The sequence below is a fragment of the Lathamus discolor genome, chromosome 1 (genome assembly GCF_037157495.1).
Source record: "Lathamus discolor isolate bLatDis1 chromosome 1, bLatDis1.hap1, whole genome shotgun sequence".
In the NCBI taxonomy this organism is placed as follows: Eukaryota; Metazoa; Chordata; class Aves; order Psittaciformes; family Psittacidae; genus Lathamus; species Lathamus discolor.
Genome location: NC_088884.1, coordinates 60,704,388 through 60,721,993, shown reverse-complemented (window position 1 = coordinate 60,721,993; position 17,606 = coordinate 60,704,388). Strand labels below are relative to the sequence as shown.

At 41.0% G+C, this 17,606-nt stretch overlaps 1 protein-coding gene across 4 annotated transcripts in view; it reads right to left on the bottom strand.

Annotated features, from left to right (window-relative positions):
- Window positions 1–17,606, bottom strand: part of SCUBE1 (signal peptide, CUB domain and EGF like domain containing 1) — a 213,101-nt gene that overhangs the window by 23,265 nt on the left and 172,230 nt on the right. For all 4 annotated transcript variants that reach the window (XM_065673120.1, XM_065673131.1, XM_065673139.1 and 1 more), the window contains 3 exons: window positions 8,760–8,876; window positions 5,816–5,938; window positions 1,200–1,319 (listed from right to left, as the gene is read on the bottom strand). In XM_065673120.1, coding sequence (XP_065529192.1) covers window positions 1,200–1,319; window positions 5,816–5,938; window positions 8,760–8,876 — 360 coding nt within the window. The remainder of the gene's footprint in view (window positions 1–1,199; window positions 1,320–5,815; window positions 5,939–8,759; window positions 8,877–17,606) is intronic.

The window sequence follows — 17,606 nt, the reverse complement described above, 5'->3', positions numbered from 1 at the left end:
TACTTAGAACCATAACAGGGTTTACATATTGCACAGATAAAACTGTGTATCGGTGCATACAAATTAGATAAATGCATGGTTCCACTAATCCCTGCTAAACTGAAAATAAAGTGTGAACAGCTCTACTTCACATAATGCCAGGACTAATAGTCCTTAGACTATTAGTACTAAAAGTAGAGATATTCTTGTGGAAAATAATCCTTTGTCTGAACCAGAACATGTATGAAACAGCAGTATCCAAAAAACCAATCCCCTTCCCCACCTGCCCTGCAAAACTGTAGATGAAAATTACCTGGAGCAAATAATACAAAGCGGGGAGAAGACGAAATGCATGAGTTTCTATAAATAACACTCTGCTAAACTGCTACCAGGAAAATGTATTAAAACTCAGCAACCACAGCAGATAATACTGAGAGATTCTTTTTGCCATAATATAATATAGCCTCCTGAGACAGATTTAGTTGCATCCATTTTGTATGAGACAGTAAGACTGTTTTAAAGGTGTTGCTAGGTCATCCTTTGCTCCACGGTGCCCCTGGCTGAGCTGATAGAAGTTTTATGTCACCCTGGCTGCTCTGGGAGCCTGATCATGTACTGTGGCAGCCACAGCATTAAATTTCCCAGTGTGTCCTACTGGTCCTTTCCTGCCCCTGCCTCAGAGTGTGCTCACCAAGATGAGTTCCTCCCACGGGACTCTCTGCTTTGGGACGCATTTCTGCTCCTGCTCAGTCACACCATTATAGGGTATTTCAGGCCATGATGCAAAGCTCATTTTAAACAGATGGGCACAGGGGACTTGACTCAAAGCTGAGAAACCTGGTACTGAAAATCAGCAGGAATCCACTGAAATCAACTGTCATTTTTTTTTCTCCCTCGCTTTTGACACAGCAGTTCAATACGTTAAAATTCTTCTTTTGCACCTTCCTGGCTAAGGTAGACATGTCTCAGGTTTTTGTTAGAAATTTCTCACCCCTCCAAATGACACCTCAAATTAAATAATGAAGGGCCAAAACTCTAAGTGGTAATCAGCTCTTCTATTTAGTGATGTACTTACCTGGCCCAGTTCAAGCTATAATGATGTTTTTGCTCATTTACAATTGTCCAGAACAAAAACTGAACGTAAGAACTGCAAAGACATTGGCAGAGGAAAATCATCAAGTCACATTCTAGACTTAGGAGCACAAACGTTTTGTACAAACCTGGAACAAAAAGAGTATTGGATGGGCATGACAGGAAGCAGCTTTCTATGCCTCCTGTCTTACTACACACTAGCTGAGCCTTGGGAACTGGTTTGGCATTCGGAAGACATTTCACCATCTCTGAGGAGACAAAAAAGAGAAATGAAAAAAAATCAGACACTGCCCAACCCAGATCCTTGTGCATCCACTTGCATACAGTGCTGAGGAAAGGAAAGTGGAAACAAAGCAAAATCACAAGCTCAGTTAGGGAGAAAGTATCTGGATCTTCAGCTTAGACTTGAAAATTAAACTCCCTCACAGTTTTTGACCTAAACTCTTGATCAATCTTTCCCTCCTATCCTTCACTTAAGGACTGTTCAGCTCCAGGATCTGCATTCTGGAAGGCACGTATCTCTTAAGTACAAGGACAATTCTGTGCCATGCCCAGGATGTAATGGAGAGTTACCCTGGAAGGGCTAGTTCACTGCAGGGTTGGACTAGGTATCGGTCGGTGCTTGGTCGGGTTGGGTGGGGCGAGTTATCGGTCGACTGGTGTTGAGGTGTTGTATTCTCCTCCCTTGTTATTTCCTTTATCATTATCATCATTGGTGGTAGCAGTAGTGATTTGTGTTATACCTTAGTTACTAAACTGTTCTTATCTCAACCCATGGGAGTTGCATTGTTTCCGATTCTCCTCTCTGTCCCTCTGGGAGTACGGGGAGGGCAAGAAGGGGGGGAGTGAGAGAGCGACTGCGTGATTTATGGCTGACTTTATTTAAACCACGACACCAATTACCAACCATGCACAGGAGTCACCCTCACAAGGATCTGTTTATTTAGATGACTGCAAAAGTGGTATTTTTCACTTCTCTAACTCTCAAAGACTTTCTACTTTTAGCTCCATGTTGTAGCCTCGGAAGTAGAAAACTTCCCAGCCAGGCAGGGATGAGGCGGGAGATGCCGGGATGGAGATGGGTAGTCCCACCAGTCATTTCAGCCACTGCTGAAATGCTTCAGGCAGTGCTAGAAGGGACAGTGACACACAGAGACATCAGCCATTTCTCATCAATGTCCACCACATGAGGCACGTTGCAGCTTGTGCAATAGAAATACCCAGCTTCTTCTCTTGGCTTCATGGCAGGATGAAGACAGTATCCTGCAAGTCTCAAACTGCTCTTATTTGGGTAAGGGACTGTTTGTGTTTTAGCTGAAACTACAGAAGGTTGCAATGAACTGTTGGACCAGTCTCTGTACTTCACCCTGAGATGATGGTATGCCACTAATAATTATAATCCTTTACTTATTTTGACATCTTTTGGGACTGAATCATTACTTAAGTACATTCTGCTCCACACAAATGACGACGTTCCTTCAGCTGGTAGGTGCCATCACTACCAGCACTGAGGCACTTCCCTCCTTTCCCCCAGAGATTTAACCTCTGCACTGACTGCAGGCCAAGTGTAGCTGGGCACAGCTTCAAGAAGGTATTTCACACTGCATCTGCTGGTTAAACCGCAGCTAGGCGTCTGTAAAACAGTTCTTGCTTCAGCCCCTTCAGCCTGTTCAGGTATATATGCTTTTTCCCTGACTGTTCCTTGCTACTTCTTCCAAACATGCTCACCTTACAAGATGGATGTGGCTGACTCTTGTTTTGCTCATGGCTGACTGTGCTACTGAAAATGTCATTTTTCCTGTCAGCTCACCACTGAACCACACCAAGGGAGACCAAAGCTGCAGCAGCCAGACTGGTTTGGATCTGTCAGCATTTGGGAAAAGCCCAGTAAGGCTGGGATGAAACAGGGCAATTCAAGTGTGGTAGCTGTAATGAGCCTTGCCTGGTTTGGCTGGAGTGCAGAGGAAGGGTCCCAGCAGCCACCAGCTGGCTTGCATTCCTGGCCTCACTGGTTAAGTATAAATACATACAAGTCCCTTAAACACACCTCATGTTCACATCTTTAATATGGGAATAATAATCCTCCACTTACTTCCCTCCTAAGGTCTTTTATGTGGCTTTGGTGATGGTTTTAAAGAATTTGTTTCTTTGGACTGAGGAAACAATGCAAGCGTAAAGCGTCATTGCTGAGCAAAAGAGGATTTTGGTACTGCAAATATCTCCAAATCATGTGGCATTCAGGATCACTAAATATTGTTCTACTTCTTTTTTGTGCTTTTATAACAATATAGAATAAAGTTACCTCTAAACAATGATGGTAATAAAGGCAAGTGATCAGCAGGGAGATGACACTCATTTTAAGCCTCACTAAATTCATCAAATAAAACAGTGTATACCAATAGTGTTCTATTTTCCATCTTCTGAGTATTACAAATAATGAAGAGAATTTTACAACTAGGAAAATATTTTCAACCAGCCTCTTACCATGGGAACAGCATTCTTAGCAGGCTGAGAGGGAATATAGCACAAAACTTTGGTCTAACTATGAGGTCTAACTGCATAGCAGACCTCAAAAAACTGTAGTCCCTCCTGTTAATTTACAAACTAATTTCCAGAGGAGTAACTGGTACATTGCAAGAGAGACCTGCTGGATAACTAAAACCCACCAGTGTTAACCATTTCTTACTCCTACAGAACTCGATTCTCTATATAATAGGGAAGGTTAATATAGATAAAGCTAAGCAGGAAAAACGAAGTACATAGTTGTGGTTAGGAGAGAAGTCAATGGCAAAGGCTGAAACCCAACCTGAGATACGTACCCACCACCCCACCCTGGCTATATATGGAAGTATATAAAAGACTGTAGTGCTTTTCTTCCATATGTGCAGAGACTCTGTTAAGTCCCTTTCTTGTTCTGTCTTGCTCCCAGTTAGGTATTAGGCCCCAAGTTTATCTATGAGAAATTACTAGTGGTTCAGCCTGGAGAAGAGAAGGCTGCGTGGAGACCTCATAGCAGCCTTCCTGTGTCTGAAGGGTATCTATAAGGATGCTGGGGAGGGACTATTCATTAGGGACTGTAGTGACAGGACAAGGGGTAATGGGTTAAAACTTGAACAGGGGAAGTTTAGATTTGATATAAGGAAAAAGTTCTTTACTGTGAGGGTGGTGAGGCACTGGAATGGGCTGCCCAGGGAAGCTGTGAATGCTCCATCCCTGGCAGTGTTCAAGACCAGGTTGGAGAGAGCCTTGGGTGGGATGGTTTAATGTGAGGTGTCCCTGCCCATGGCAGGGGGGTTGGAACTAGATGATCTTGAGGTCCTTTCCAACCCTAACTGTTCTATGATTCTATAATTCTTAAAAAGCCCTACCCAAACAAACCCCCACAACCTAAATTTGAGAGACCTCAGGTATGCCATTCCCATTAAAAATGTGAAAATGGAATTACAATCTCCCGGAAAATACTTTGAATGGCTGTAGCCACGGCCAAGATGTGTTATGCTTCAAATAAGACCCCAGAAAAGAGTCGTCTACTAGAAGGATACAGAAATTCAGATCTGTCACAAAGTGGCACTAGAAGCAAGTGCTGTAATTTGAATGGTCACAGGATTGTGCTCATTGCAAATAATACACAGCTAGTGTTAGTACTTTATATTAAGCAGGATACCTTTGGAGATAACTTGAAAAACTGGGGTATGGTGCTGTGAATGTAGATTTATTCATTAACGTGAACACTATGTCCTACTTGTAAGTGGTTACATGTTTTGAATATTCTAAATTAGTCTTAAAGGGAAAGAGTTATAGCTGGGGCCACAGAAATGGACAAAGGACAAATTAAGGATGAAAATATAAAATACATAACATAATGTCCTGGGTTCAGCAGTAGCAGTCGGTTTTTTTTCCTTGGTGGCTGGTGCAGCGCTGTATTTTTGATTTTTTGGCCTGCGAACAGTGCTGATAACGCCGAAGTTTTCAGTTGCTGCTCGAATGTTTGGTGTGGCCAAGGACTTTCTGAGCCTCATGCTCTGCCAGGGAGGAGGGGAGGCCGGGAGGCAGCAGAGACAGGACACCTGACCCAAACTGACCAAAGAGGTATTCCATACCACAGCACGTCATGCCCAGGATGTAACGGAGAGTTACCCAGAAGGGCTAGGGACTGCAGGGTTGGACGAGGTATCGGTCAGTGCTCGGTTGGGTGGGGTGGGGCGAGTTATTGGTCGGCTGGTGCTGAGGTGTTGTGTTCTTTCCTCTTGTTATTTCCTTTATCATTATTATTGGTGGTAGCAGCAGTGGTTTGTGTTATACCTTAGTTACTAAACTGTTCTTATCTCAACCCGTGGGAGTTGCATTCTTTTCTGTTCTCCTCTCTGTCCCTCCAGGAGTAGAGGGAGGGAAAGAAGGGGGGAAGTGAGTGAATGAGCTGTGTGACTTTGTTTAAACCACGACACATAATAATAATATGACTTAGATATGTGTGAACTGACTCCCAAAAAACCCCTATCTACACAAAAAAATTCCATCAGACCGCCCATTCTCTAACCCACCTGGAGTTACGTTCTAGTTTACAGACCCCACAGGATCAGGTGTTATTTGACTTTATAAAGTTAATTTGGAGATCTATCTATATTTTCACAATATCTATACTGTGAAAATGCAGCATCCCTCAGGCAAAACCATGGGCTTTTCCACCCTCCTGGAGGACAGGAGCATCACCACAGTCACCTCCGAGTCAGCTTCCCACACTTACCAACGCAGTCCTTTTTATTCCAGTGCAGTTTCTTTCCAGGTGGACAGACACATTCATAGCTCCCCATTGTATTAAGGCACCCATAGTCACAGCTACCATTGCTGATGCTGCACTCATCAATATCTGAAAATGTAATTAAAGTTGAGAAGAGTATTAACCACATGTACACATGTATACTGTGCATTAAGATAGTATGTGCATAAGGATATCTGTTTCTACTATATCTTTGATATTTAAGTCTATAGAAACATGTATAAATGCAGACAATACTCATGTCAGACAATTTTAGTGCATATTGCATGTATCTGTCCTTAGACAGATGTATAGCTCCTACCCTTTCAAGGATTTATGCATATGATACAGTTTACTTGCTAGGGCTATTATACTGAAACTCTTGGAAGTATTCACAAGATGCAAAACATGCTCAAAAGTCTGCAGCATCTGGACAATAGTGTATATTGCATTATATGGAAAAATGTCAAAGGCATAAACTTCTGTTAGATTAGATCTCTTTTGTATAACAGGGAGATAAATTCTCCACAGTGATTCAGAGTTTGCTTTTAGAAATTATTCAGATGGAGAAAGAAACTGCATATTTGATAGGAACCTAGCAGCTGAAGTGTAGTTTATTTAGTCTTCTATTCTTCAAACGAAAACGAAAGGTAAAAGCTTGCAGGAAGGTAAAGCAATTACTGGATATGTTATCACTGATATTCCACATAAAATCTTTCAACTTTTGCTACATTAGAAAAGTATTTTGTCAATGTGAGGTGCACTCTTTTAGTCTATGCAACCAGCATTTATATACTTGTGCTGACATGGCCACTCTCTCATCTCTCTTCCCACAGCCAGAAATGGTGTTTATCCATCATGCTCAACAGGAGTTGTGATGCCATGTACTTGCTTCTGGATCACGCTTAGATGGCACAGGCCAAAACTGTCACATGGCACCAGCGAACTATCAGTTGCACATTGCTGCTCCAGAGTCTTTAATTCACTAATACAGCCATAACCTAAAAGCCCTTGTTATGAACTACAGTCCCATTATTTTAGGCACTACACTAACCTCAATGACAAACGGTTTTTGCCCTTTGAACGCAGCTATGTTCATCTGCTTGCTGAAACAGTAGCATTACTGTAATACTTTTACAAGGCACATAGGTTGTGCCGTTTGACATAAGCTGAAATGAACTAGAATGACATCAAATCAGCGGGAGATAGATACACTGAATTTCTAATACTCTGGCTTAATGGTAGGCCTCAAAATGTAACTGCAGAGGAAAACCATCAGTGTGTCTGGCCATAAATGCTCCCAGGCTGAGTGTCTAACTACTTTTACAAACCATGCCTAGAGTCCAGGCTTGACCTCTGACTGCCGTGTGCTTGGCACTGTGTGAATCCATATTGCACGAACACAGCCGAAGTTCAAGCCAGTTCTCTCCAGGCCCCAGTGTTCCAGCCCAGTGACCCCACCTGAAGCCAGAGTGTGAGGTACAGGTAGGAGGTAGGACTGATGAGTGATTGGCTCAAGCCCTGCATGGTTAACAAATGCACATCCATACACATCAGGCAAGTTTTCCTCTGGCATCTTGGGGCATTTGATGGGAACATGGGAGTATTTACTGGGGTAGCTGCTGGAATCTAGAAATGTCTTTCTTCTTCTGATGCAAGCTTTTAGCCCATGTGGTTAAGTAAAAATCTAGAAAATAGGGAGTATATGCAAAAAATAAACTGAGAAAGACACCCATATATGACAGGCACGTTTCTGGACAATGTTATGATTTTTGGGTCAGAGTCAGAACTTCTGCAGGTCCTGGGTCAGCAGTTCCAAAAATGGACAAGAGAGATAGCCCCAGAAAAAAGCTTTTTTCTGCGAAATTTCGTACATAGAGATGAGGTTTATGCCGAGTGTTCTCTACTTTGAAACACAGATTTAGCCCACAGTGCTCATGTCACTGAACTCTGGCTGAACTGTTTAAACCCAAGCTCTTGCTGTCAGGTACCTCAGCCCAGAACCAAGCTCCTGAAGCAGCAGCCAAATTCCCCAAGGCATTGGATAGCCCTGCAGATTCTACTGACTTTCCTAAGGTCACTTAACAAGGCAATTTATACTGAAAGTAGGGCTTTACATCAACAGGTGGTGTAAGTGCTAGCACTGTCCTAAAAGTTTCCCTTATGACACATGATTTTTACTACAAGAGATGCCATGAAGAAGACACCAGACTGCAACAGGAGCTGTCCTTCAGCATGAAGGCCCAGAACAAGGACATTGCCACATAGTTTATTAATTACTAACAAAGTGGAAGCGAGATGGAGAGAAAGCTTACTAAGAGGTAAGCTTGCACCAAACTTTTTTGAAGGTTCTCATTATTTCTCCCTAGTTTTGACTTCTGCTCAGTGCCACATAGATGGCAGCCAGGGTAAGTTAGTTCTTCCACTATAAACATCACTCTGCAGGGGCTGCCTAAAAGTAATGACAGGCCTGAGCACCAAAGCTCGGGGTGGATTCAGAGCAGTGACTTGGATCTGCCCATTAAGGAAAAAAGCAGGCAGTTTGGATCCGGTCATGTTTTTGTCAGTGGTTCAGCACTGAGCACTTCCAGTTAAGAGTTTTGGTCCTAATTCATTCTTATTTAAAAGACTGAAGCTGAAGCTAGGCTGAATATTATTTAAAGCCTGAGGCTGAACCACAGATGTTGAGGCTTTTCCTAAATTAAGACATATATTAAATCATTAAGGAATTAACAGTGAAACTGAAAATCAGTCTCTCATACCCTGCATAGCACAGGTCCCCAAAACCTCCAGACTCTGCTTTTGCTTTCAGAATTGCCCTTAAGTGGAGTCTTTTCCCAAACTCTTTCCTCAGGTGAACTCCTATTTCTCTTCCTGCCTGCCTCTACTATACAGTGAATTCTTGGTTTCCAAAAAAACTTGGTTTCCAAACCTCCGCAGTGCGTCAGTCCATACAAGGTGTAGCCTTTATGGCAGAGACATTCAAAGCTTCCAGGGTAGTTGATGCAGGTGTGATCACAGGTCCTTTCAAAGGAACACTCGTCGATATCTACATTCACAGAAAAAGCATTAGGAAATTAAAATTCAGTCAAACTGAATGGCTGGAATTTCACATTCAGTTGCAACATCTTGTTACTGATAAAACATCACATATCACCCCGTGTAAAATCTGAGCAAAATATCATTTTCATTCCTCTAGTGCCTTATAAGGAAAGGACTTGCAGGTACATGGAGAAGGGTAAGAAAAGAGAACATAAACAAAACCATGAACACCATATTATACACATTCACCATTAGATGGCAACCTTTAACTTCTGATCATCGTTACCCAGCTGGGCAACGGGGGTATGAAGGTTTTGAGGGGTTAGTGGCACAATGGAAAAAAGTTTCGGGTTGGATCAAGTCCCTCCCTCTTTCACTGACCATTCCTCTGTCATCCTGCCCACCATGACAGGGAGCCTGCTCTGCCTGCACAGAGTACACACAGACTGTACGCAAGGTTGCACATCTACAAGGGGTTAGCACAACATCATCTGAGAACATGCCAGCATCAGGAATGGTCAGGCTGCACCTAAAACACAGGAAATCTTAGTCCAAAGTCACATTCTACCTAATTCAAGAAAATTTGACCTCTTCCCCTTAAGAAAGCCAGGCATCTCTAATTATCACTGCTCACTAATGCAAGACCCTTATTTACATAGTCTCTTCCATCCAGCAGCCTATGAAGAAAGCAATTAACAGCACACTGCTTCAAAGGTAGTACAAAGGTTTTGCTGAGCAGGAGGACATAAAAGCTTTACTTGACAGCTGTCATGATGTAATGGACTTGCTGTAAACCGTTACATTAAAGGTACCTTAGATAGCAATGCATGCAAAACAACACTTTTGAGTGAATTTCATCCTAAAACAATTGTTTGTTAAAAAATCCTCTTCAGTGATTAATTTTTCCATTAAAAGGCCAGAAATATTAATACAATGGCATTATTTGAGAGTGATAATTTCAACCAATCTCACTCCTCCAATATTCCTGAGGTATAAATGAATGAAACAGCATTTTTCTAATAGCTTGCACACTTTCTAAAGTAGCTTATTAAGAACATAATCTGAGCGACACCATTACTATGTATAATTCAGACTTTCATATTGTATATGCTTAGAAAGCTGTGGGTGCTTGAAAAAACCACAAAACTCACCAATACTTAGGGGTGTGCTACCCAATTCCTAGATCCAAGTATTATTTATATAGTTTTGATGTTTAATGAAACATTCTAGAGCTCATCCTGCTGTTATAAATGCAAATACATAACTTCAAGAACTAGAGAAATAAGATTTTGTGTATGTGTACCCAAACCCAAAATCTGTGTGAGTTTCTGCACAAATTTAGAATGTTGTAAACAGCTGTAATTATATGATCTCCAATTTTAAGTGTTTCAAAACATTCATGCAAAAGAGAATTCACAATGTGGAAACCAACTGTTCAGGCAAATGCGTAACATAAAATGAAATGCAAATTATGAACAAAAATCTATGCTATCCAGCTTTATGCGTGCACCACAATCACTTGTTATGATTAAGTAGCTAAAAGAGGAAAAAGATTTTCTCTTTTTTACATCTATTTAATTTTTAATGCATTTTTCTACGCATTTAAAAATCCTGAGTTCTGAAAGTAATTTCTTTTTAAGATTTCCTTTATAGCCTTGGAAATATGCAGCTTTTGAATACATATCAATGGCAAACTGTTTCAGTTTTCTCTAAATAAATACATAAAGTAAAATCATTCTGGAATGAACACTGTAGTTATGCTTTTAAAAGATTTTTAATGCCTAAGAAGCCAAATCATACAACATCGTTTCATTCACGTGTAACCTTGTGCCCTGTATGGTATTGCAGGAAATTTACAAAAGCTGTTAATTTTCTGGCCTCTGACTTACCTCGGAAGGCTCTTTTTCAAAAATAATTTAAGATTTCTCAATAGTGATTTTATCCTGCACTAGTTTAGGCAGTGGGGTTTATGCGTTGCTTTCACACATACCACTTTGTGTTGTTACATATTACAGCTTAGGTTGTTACAGGTTTTTCTTTGCATTAAGAAGGATGCCTCTTTGCCTGTGGAAACAAAGGTCTGCCTATATAACATCACCAGTCATCTGCTTGCCACATAACAGACCCTCAGAATAGACAAATGCATTTCTATTGCACAAAGTATCAGCTACTCATAAACTTATATTGCTTACAGTGGCTGACAGAGACACAGAAACAAAACACTTTTATGATAATACAAAGACTGCTATTAAAAGCTTTTTCACCATGTAAGCCCCTCATCCCACCTCCTGCTGCTGTTCTCATAAATTCAACTCAATAAATTCTCCTGAATTTAGAATCTTGCTTTGGCTGATAGAATGCGGAAAGCCTCCGTGCAGATTCTTCCTTGCTTAACACCAAAGCCCCTTGCCTCCTCTCCTCCTTGCCTGTGGATGGTAGCGCGCGGCTCTGCCCAAGGGACAGAGCTTTCCACAGCGCCCTATCCGCAGAATCACCAGTCCCCTGAGGAATTCAGCACTGGTCATAGAAAAGGGAAAAATATGCACCACATACTCTTCACTAGAAGAAACGGTGGTGTGATACAGGATGCTGAAATACTCTCACTTTGTTTTCTTCTCTAAATCTGTGCTCTGGGCGCTGTTATACCCTGGCTCCCAGAAACTTTGAAGTTGGCCCTTGCACCTTTGTGGTGCTCCACAGTATTTCTGCATATTTACCCTGAAAGGATGTCCTTTTTATCAACAGGACAAGGAGTAATGGTTTTAAACTGACAGAGGGTAGATTTAGACTAGATATAAGGAAGAAATTCTTCACTATGAGGGTGGTGAAACACTGGCACGGGTTGCCCAGAGAAGCTGTGGCTGCCCCATCCCTGGTAGTGCTCAAGGCCACGTCTGACGGAGCTTGGAACACCCTGGTCTAGTGGAAGGTGTCCCTGCCTGTGGTAGGGGGGTTGGTCTTTAAGGTCGCTTCCAACCCAACTATTCTATGATACTTTTTCCCACCACCCTTCAAGATACAGCTATATTGTGTAAAAGATGAAGGAGCAAGAATTTAAACCTGGTTTCACCTACCCAGCACTGGGCTTCAAATCCATACTCAAATTATGGGCTTACCACGTAACTGAGAAGGAAAACAGGTATTTAAATCTTGTCTCCTCTGCACAAACAACACTACACACAATCTACTACACACACATTATCTACTTAAAAAAAGCAAAAAAACCCAAACCCAAACAAACCCAACAGCAGAGATGTGACAGGTTATAGACAGAGAACTGAGAACAAATAATTCCTCTTCCAGTTTTGTGGTCAATCCCCCACCCAACACATGCACACAAACACACACACAGAGTTTTTATTGGGTTGCTCTGAATTCCCCCCCTCCCAAACACCAAAATAAATACAGAGAAATTAACTTTCTGGGTCTGAGGCACTCTTAATTTAAATAACTTTAAATTGGTTTAAGTTTTTAAACTGTTTGAACATGAAAAGTCAAAATGTTCTGTTTTTGAGGAACTTCAGGGGAAAGCTGCAACCTGAGGTTGAAGTTTTATTCTGCTTTTAGCTGAATTTGGCATGAATTCATGAATAGTCCAAGCTGTCTCAGAACATTTCAGATTTGCTAATGCACTTACTTGACATCAAACACATTCTTTTTACTTTCACTTAGTCAAAAATTCGTATCACATTCACTACTGTAATCATCGTATGTGACTGTGTCGTTTCAGCATATTAAGAGATAGATATCTTCACAGTTTAACTATTAGAAGCTTACAAGAAATCTGAGGCTAAATGCATCTCTCGTAGTACATGATTAGCTTCTTACCAGAGGCAGGTTTTTTCATCATTACTAACGGTGCCATATAAATTCTAAGATAAGGACCTCTCTATCTCACAGCAGATGACCCAGTGAAGTGCCTAGTTCAGGGGCTGGAGCAGATGAACTTCAGAGGACCCTTCCAACCTCCACCACTGATTCATATGCACACTGGCAGTCCCAGCCCTCTCTAAAGGCACTCTCCTTATGGGTTTCTGTGCCGCTAAGAGCTCTCCTTCCAGTCGCTGTTTCCATGACATCAATAAAGCCCAACATTTCTTCTACCAATCTATGTTTTCATTTCTAAAGAGAATGTTTCAACAGCGGAATCACTCCTTTATTTTTGCCTAGAATGGATTCTACTCAAAGAGATTGTTCAATGGTTTAATAAAAGAGCAGAATTTCCCTGTGTTTTTCAGAGAAGCAATTATTGCCAGCAGTGGTCATGCTTGATAATATTTGTTTGGCTCTGTTCCTCTAATGTCAAGTCAGCATTTGGATTTTATTGTTGATTTTTCAACCATACTTAGGATTTTTTTTTTCATTTCATGCTTTCATATATTAAATGATCCCATAAAGACCTTTATTTTTCTTGAATATAATGCTTATTAGTGGGAGTCAGATTGTCAGTACTGGGAAGTAAAATCTTCCATCTATCTCCAGACGGGAGCTACCACAGATCAAATTTCTTCTAAGTTTCCTCAAACAGATGTCTCTCAAAGATGACCTGAGGGAGCAGGGAGAAAGCAGCTCATTTCCCTAATCATTCAAATCCCTGTCCTTCCCACTGATGCTGCCAGTAGACTCCCAATTACAGTAGCACCAATTGTTCTCGTGGTTTATGTGATGTGGACACTGACTCACTTGTGGACGTAGGGCACAGGGCACGAAGAAGCCATCACACAGTAATGATTTTTGCTAAGTCTGAAACTGAGCTGGATTGCTACCAGCAGCTCCGAAGAGAAAGGCTCCTTTCTGTACTCTGTTCCTAGTCTTCAAACGCAGACCCCTGTGTTCTTGATGGCCATTGCTTTCTTCTCTAAAATAAATTTCAGAGTAATTAAAATAAACCAATGACCAGGAAATTAAAGTGTAATGCAGGGCATTTCCAAAAAGCATTGGCCTTGCAAGCAAGCAGCTCAACACTAAATATATGCAGATGAGGCTGGTAAATAATAGCACTGGATTTCAAGATATTTGATGACTGCAAGCTGATGTAGACACTGCTGTGACTCCCTGACAGAATGTACACATGCAAAATGCGCTTGCAAAGCGGTACACCTGTGTTTTGGGGGTTGTGATTACAGAACTGAACAATTCAATGCCCAGTTTGCCCAACCTCACATTAAAATATTACTGCAAAAGAAAGGATTTCCCCCTCTCTTTCTTCCTTAGTATCATTTTGTTTGCTAATAACAAGCAAAAAAATTGGTTAGAGAAAACTAATGGTCACCACAACAGCTTTTCTCTGAGACATACATTACTAGGTTAATTCATGAAACTGAGAGCCTCCTTCCAAAACACAGGCCACATGTTAATGGAATAAAAGCTGAGTCTTGCTGCTTGGAGTACTTTTTATGTGGTTTGAAAATAAACATGACCAAGGGGAGATCACTGTTATTTGATGGTGCTATTTATGCTACAGAGAATGTGACAGGAGGAGCTCAAAGACAATCAATAAAAGCTGTAACAGGGATGTGGGACAGAGTGCAGGCTGTAATGGTTCTGGACACTATAAGCAAAGAACCTACCTTGCATTTGATTTGTCTGTGTTCAATGAGGCAAGACATGAAGTATACACTAGACCATTGCATATGCACAAAAAATATACACTAAATTTAAATATACTATTTCAAATAGAAATAAAATAGAAAATAAATACTTTGTGCTTATAAATACAAAGTAAAATAAAATGAAATATCTACCTCTACTATTAATTCCTTCATCAACAGAAGTGACTCATGACACTGAATCCCTTCAAAAATGGTCACAGTATTACAGTAATACTTAGAGATGCTATCACAGTCATGAGTCCATACATGTGCAATCCTCCCAGTTAGCTTAAGTATACCTTCATCATGGCAGCAAAGATTTATATATATATATATCTATCTCCTAATTGCTAGCCAGGATACTGTGAAGAACATCAGCATGGAATCTGTGGTTATCAGATTCACGTGTTAGTAGCGTTTGACCCCAGGCTGGAAACAATGGCCCAGGTATCCCACCGCACTGTGCACAGCAATGCCACTGCTCAATACAGTGGGGTTATCTCCTCATGTGGCCACACCCTCCTAATGTACAATTCCATACTAGATAGTTCTGTTCTGTCTGTCTCGCATAACCTTGGCTTATTTTTAACCCCCAGGCCAAACGCAGACTCAGTGTGGAGTACCCCATTCAACCGATCATGCACACAAGCCAAACCCAAGGCTAGTTAGAATGTTTTGTGTTCGTATTTTTCAGTTTCCAAGTTATCGGCTCCTCTGAGAGAAACAGAGCCTTTCCTTTTTCTCATTCATTAAGCACACATACATAGAAACCCTAAAGGAGTGTTACATGATGTTTTTAAAATAAACACTAATGCTTTTTAATATGTATTTTGGCTGAATGTTATTTTCTGTCTACCCTCCTCCCCTCTGATTTCTGCAGGGAACTGATACCACCCATGTAATGGTGCTCACCTTACAGCCTAGCCAGTGTGGTTCCCAAAAATATTTGACAGACATTAGGGAAACCACAGATCTTAATCTGAGTGGCTGCTGGACCATAGGGAATCATGATTCAAGCTATGTTCTCCAACAAATGCTGATTTAAATTCACTATTGGGAAAGGTATTATTTTGCTACAGCAGCCATATGATGGGGTTTCCACCACATCTCATGTTTTCTGATCCACAGTGACTGACCCCTGTTCACAGTAAGTAAAAATGCATCCTCCATCCGAGAACATAACTCAAATACACATCCAACACTGACCAGAAGGAATGGCTTACAGCTAACTTCTCCTTATGTTTCAAAGTCTACAATAATAAAACCAACAAAGAGGAAGCACGGAAAGATGTAGTAATGTACAAACCTTTTACTTCATTACCTTCCCACTGAGTGCTTCTGGAGCAGGCTAACAAAAAAAGAAGCCATAACCGCAAACCTTTAAAAGTAATTGAAAAACCACTCCCATTTAGACTTACCACTGCATTACTGACTTGCAATCAAGTCAACTTGTTACTGAGACTTAACGATTAATAACATACTAATGACCTGCAGAAAAACAGATCTGGTATTAACTGCTATACTTTTAATGTGAATGTAAGTGCCTAAATGGAACAGTCACATCTTGCATTTCAGAAATTTAAGTGGGAAACTGTCCATTATAACTAATGTTGACTCGGACCAGAGCATTTATTTATTTAAGAACTTTATTGCTCACAGTTAACTATGTGATTAGTGAAGGCCAAATGTAGCACACTAATCAGGGAATGAAAGACTTCTGAAGGAAATTGATTCTGCTTGCAAGGAAATGTGTTTTTTATTAGAGATGATTTGTTCTTAGAATGCAAAGTGGTAATAAAAGAAATAAATGTATATAAACTGCAGTAGAAACCTGCAAAATATACTTGAGACAGAGGCAATAAATAATTGGAAACCTGTGACTTATTATGCAAGCATCCAACAGAGGAGGTATTTTAAGGATTTAGCAGTACGAAATGAAATTACTATTACTCAGCTTCAGGGACAGGCACACAGTAGCAGTTAGTGACAAATTCTGCAGAATCTTTGCTTCCTACTCATTCTAATATAGGTAACACCACTGTTCCATGCATTATTTAAACATGCTGCCACAGTTCAGTTCAGAAACAGAAATTTGCTTGTAACACATTAGAGCTAACCTAGTTTCCCCAGACCAGACAAAGCATTTATTTGTACCCTTGATTCACTCATTCCAGACAGTATGTCTCTGATCTCTAGCAAAGATTTGGGCCGTAATGCTACAAGCAGGTCCATGTCTCGTTCCATGTGGAATCATGGAAATCAGTGAGGACCTGCAGTGGCACCAGTGTCATGCAGATGTGCCTCCAGTCGCATTCTCACTGAAGGAATTTAGGCTCAATTTTGCTTCTGCTCTGCAACCCACAGAAGGTACTTGTTGCCCTGGAGAGCAATACTTTCTAGCTAGCAGTGGCTTAACATGGACTTCAGTAATTGCAACCCATTCCTTCCCCAGGGTTCAACGCACTGAAAAGCCTGCTTTCTTGCAAGCTGCTTAGCAGCCTGAGCTTCTGCCACAGCAACAGGAGTCTCCATGGACCTTGCGCCTGTCAGCTCTTTTCCCATCTGGCTAAGCAAGAAGTGCTCTGCCAAACAGGCAAATGCCCTGAAAGATGCATCTAGGCCACTGATTTCTCCTCTCTCTGTGTGCTCTCACACTTCTGCCACATGTCTGAAGTTGAATTATATCTTCAAAGTTTTAGAAGTGTGGATAGAAACTGGATGTTTATTTTGATAGAATATTTAACACCAACAACATGACTGTACTCATTTAGTCTGACCTCCTGCAATTAAGCAGCCTTTAGCATTTTGCTTGGTAACCTCCAAAAACATCTGTTCCAGAAAGGATTGTCTAGGTGTCTCCTTGGACTGATCTCCAAGTCTTCTCCGTCACTTTATTTTGTAGAGGTCAAATTGGTGTGATCCTTTTTAATTGCCAAATTTGGTACAGGCTGAATAATTTCGCTTAAAAGAGTGTAATGTATATCTGATCCTTCCAGGAATCAGCAAGTACCTCTTGATATATTTCTCATTTATTTTGTTGGGTCTGAGGTTACACACAAGAAAGCAGGATTCCAAGTAAGTAGTTCCCTTGGGCTGGCTGGCTGGCTTTATTAATTGCTCTTGCTGGAGCAGCTCAGTTCAGAAGG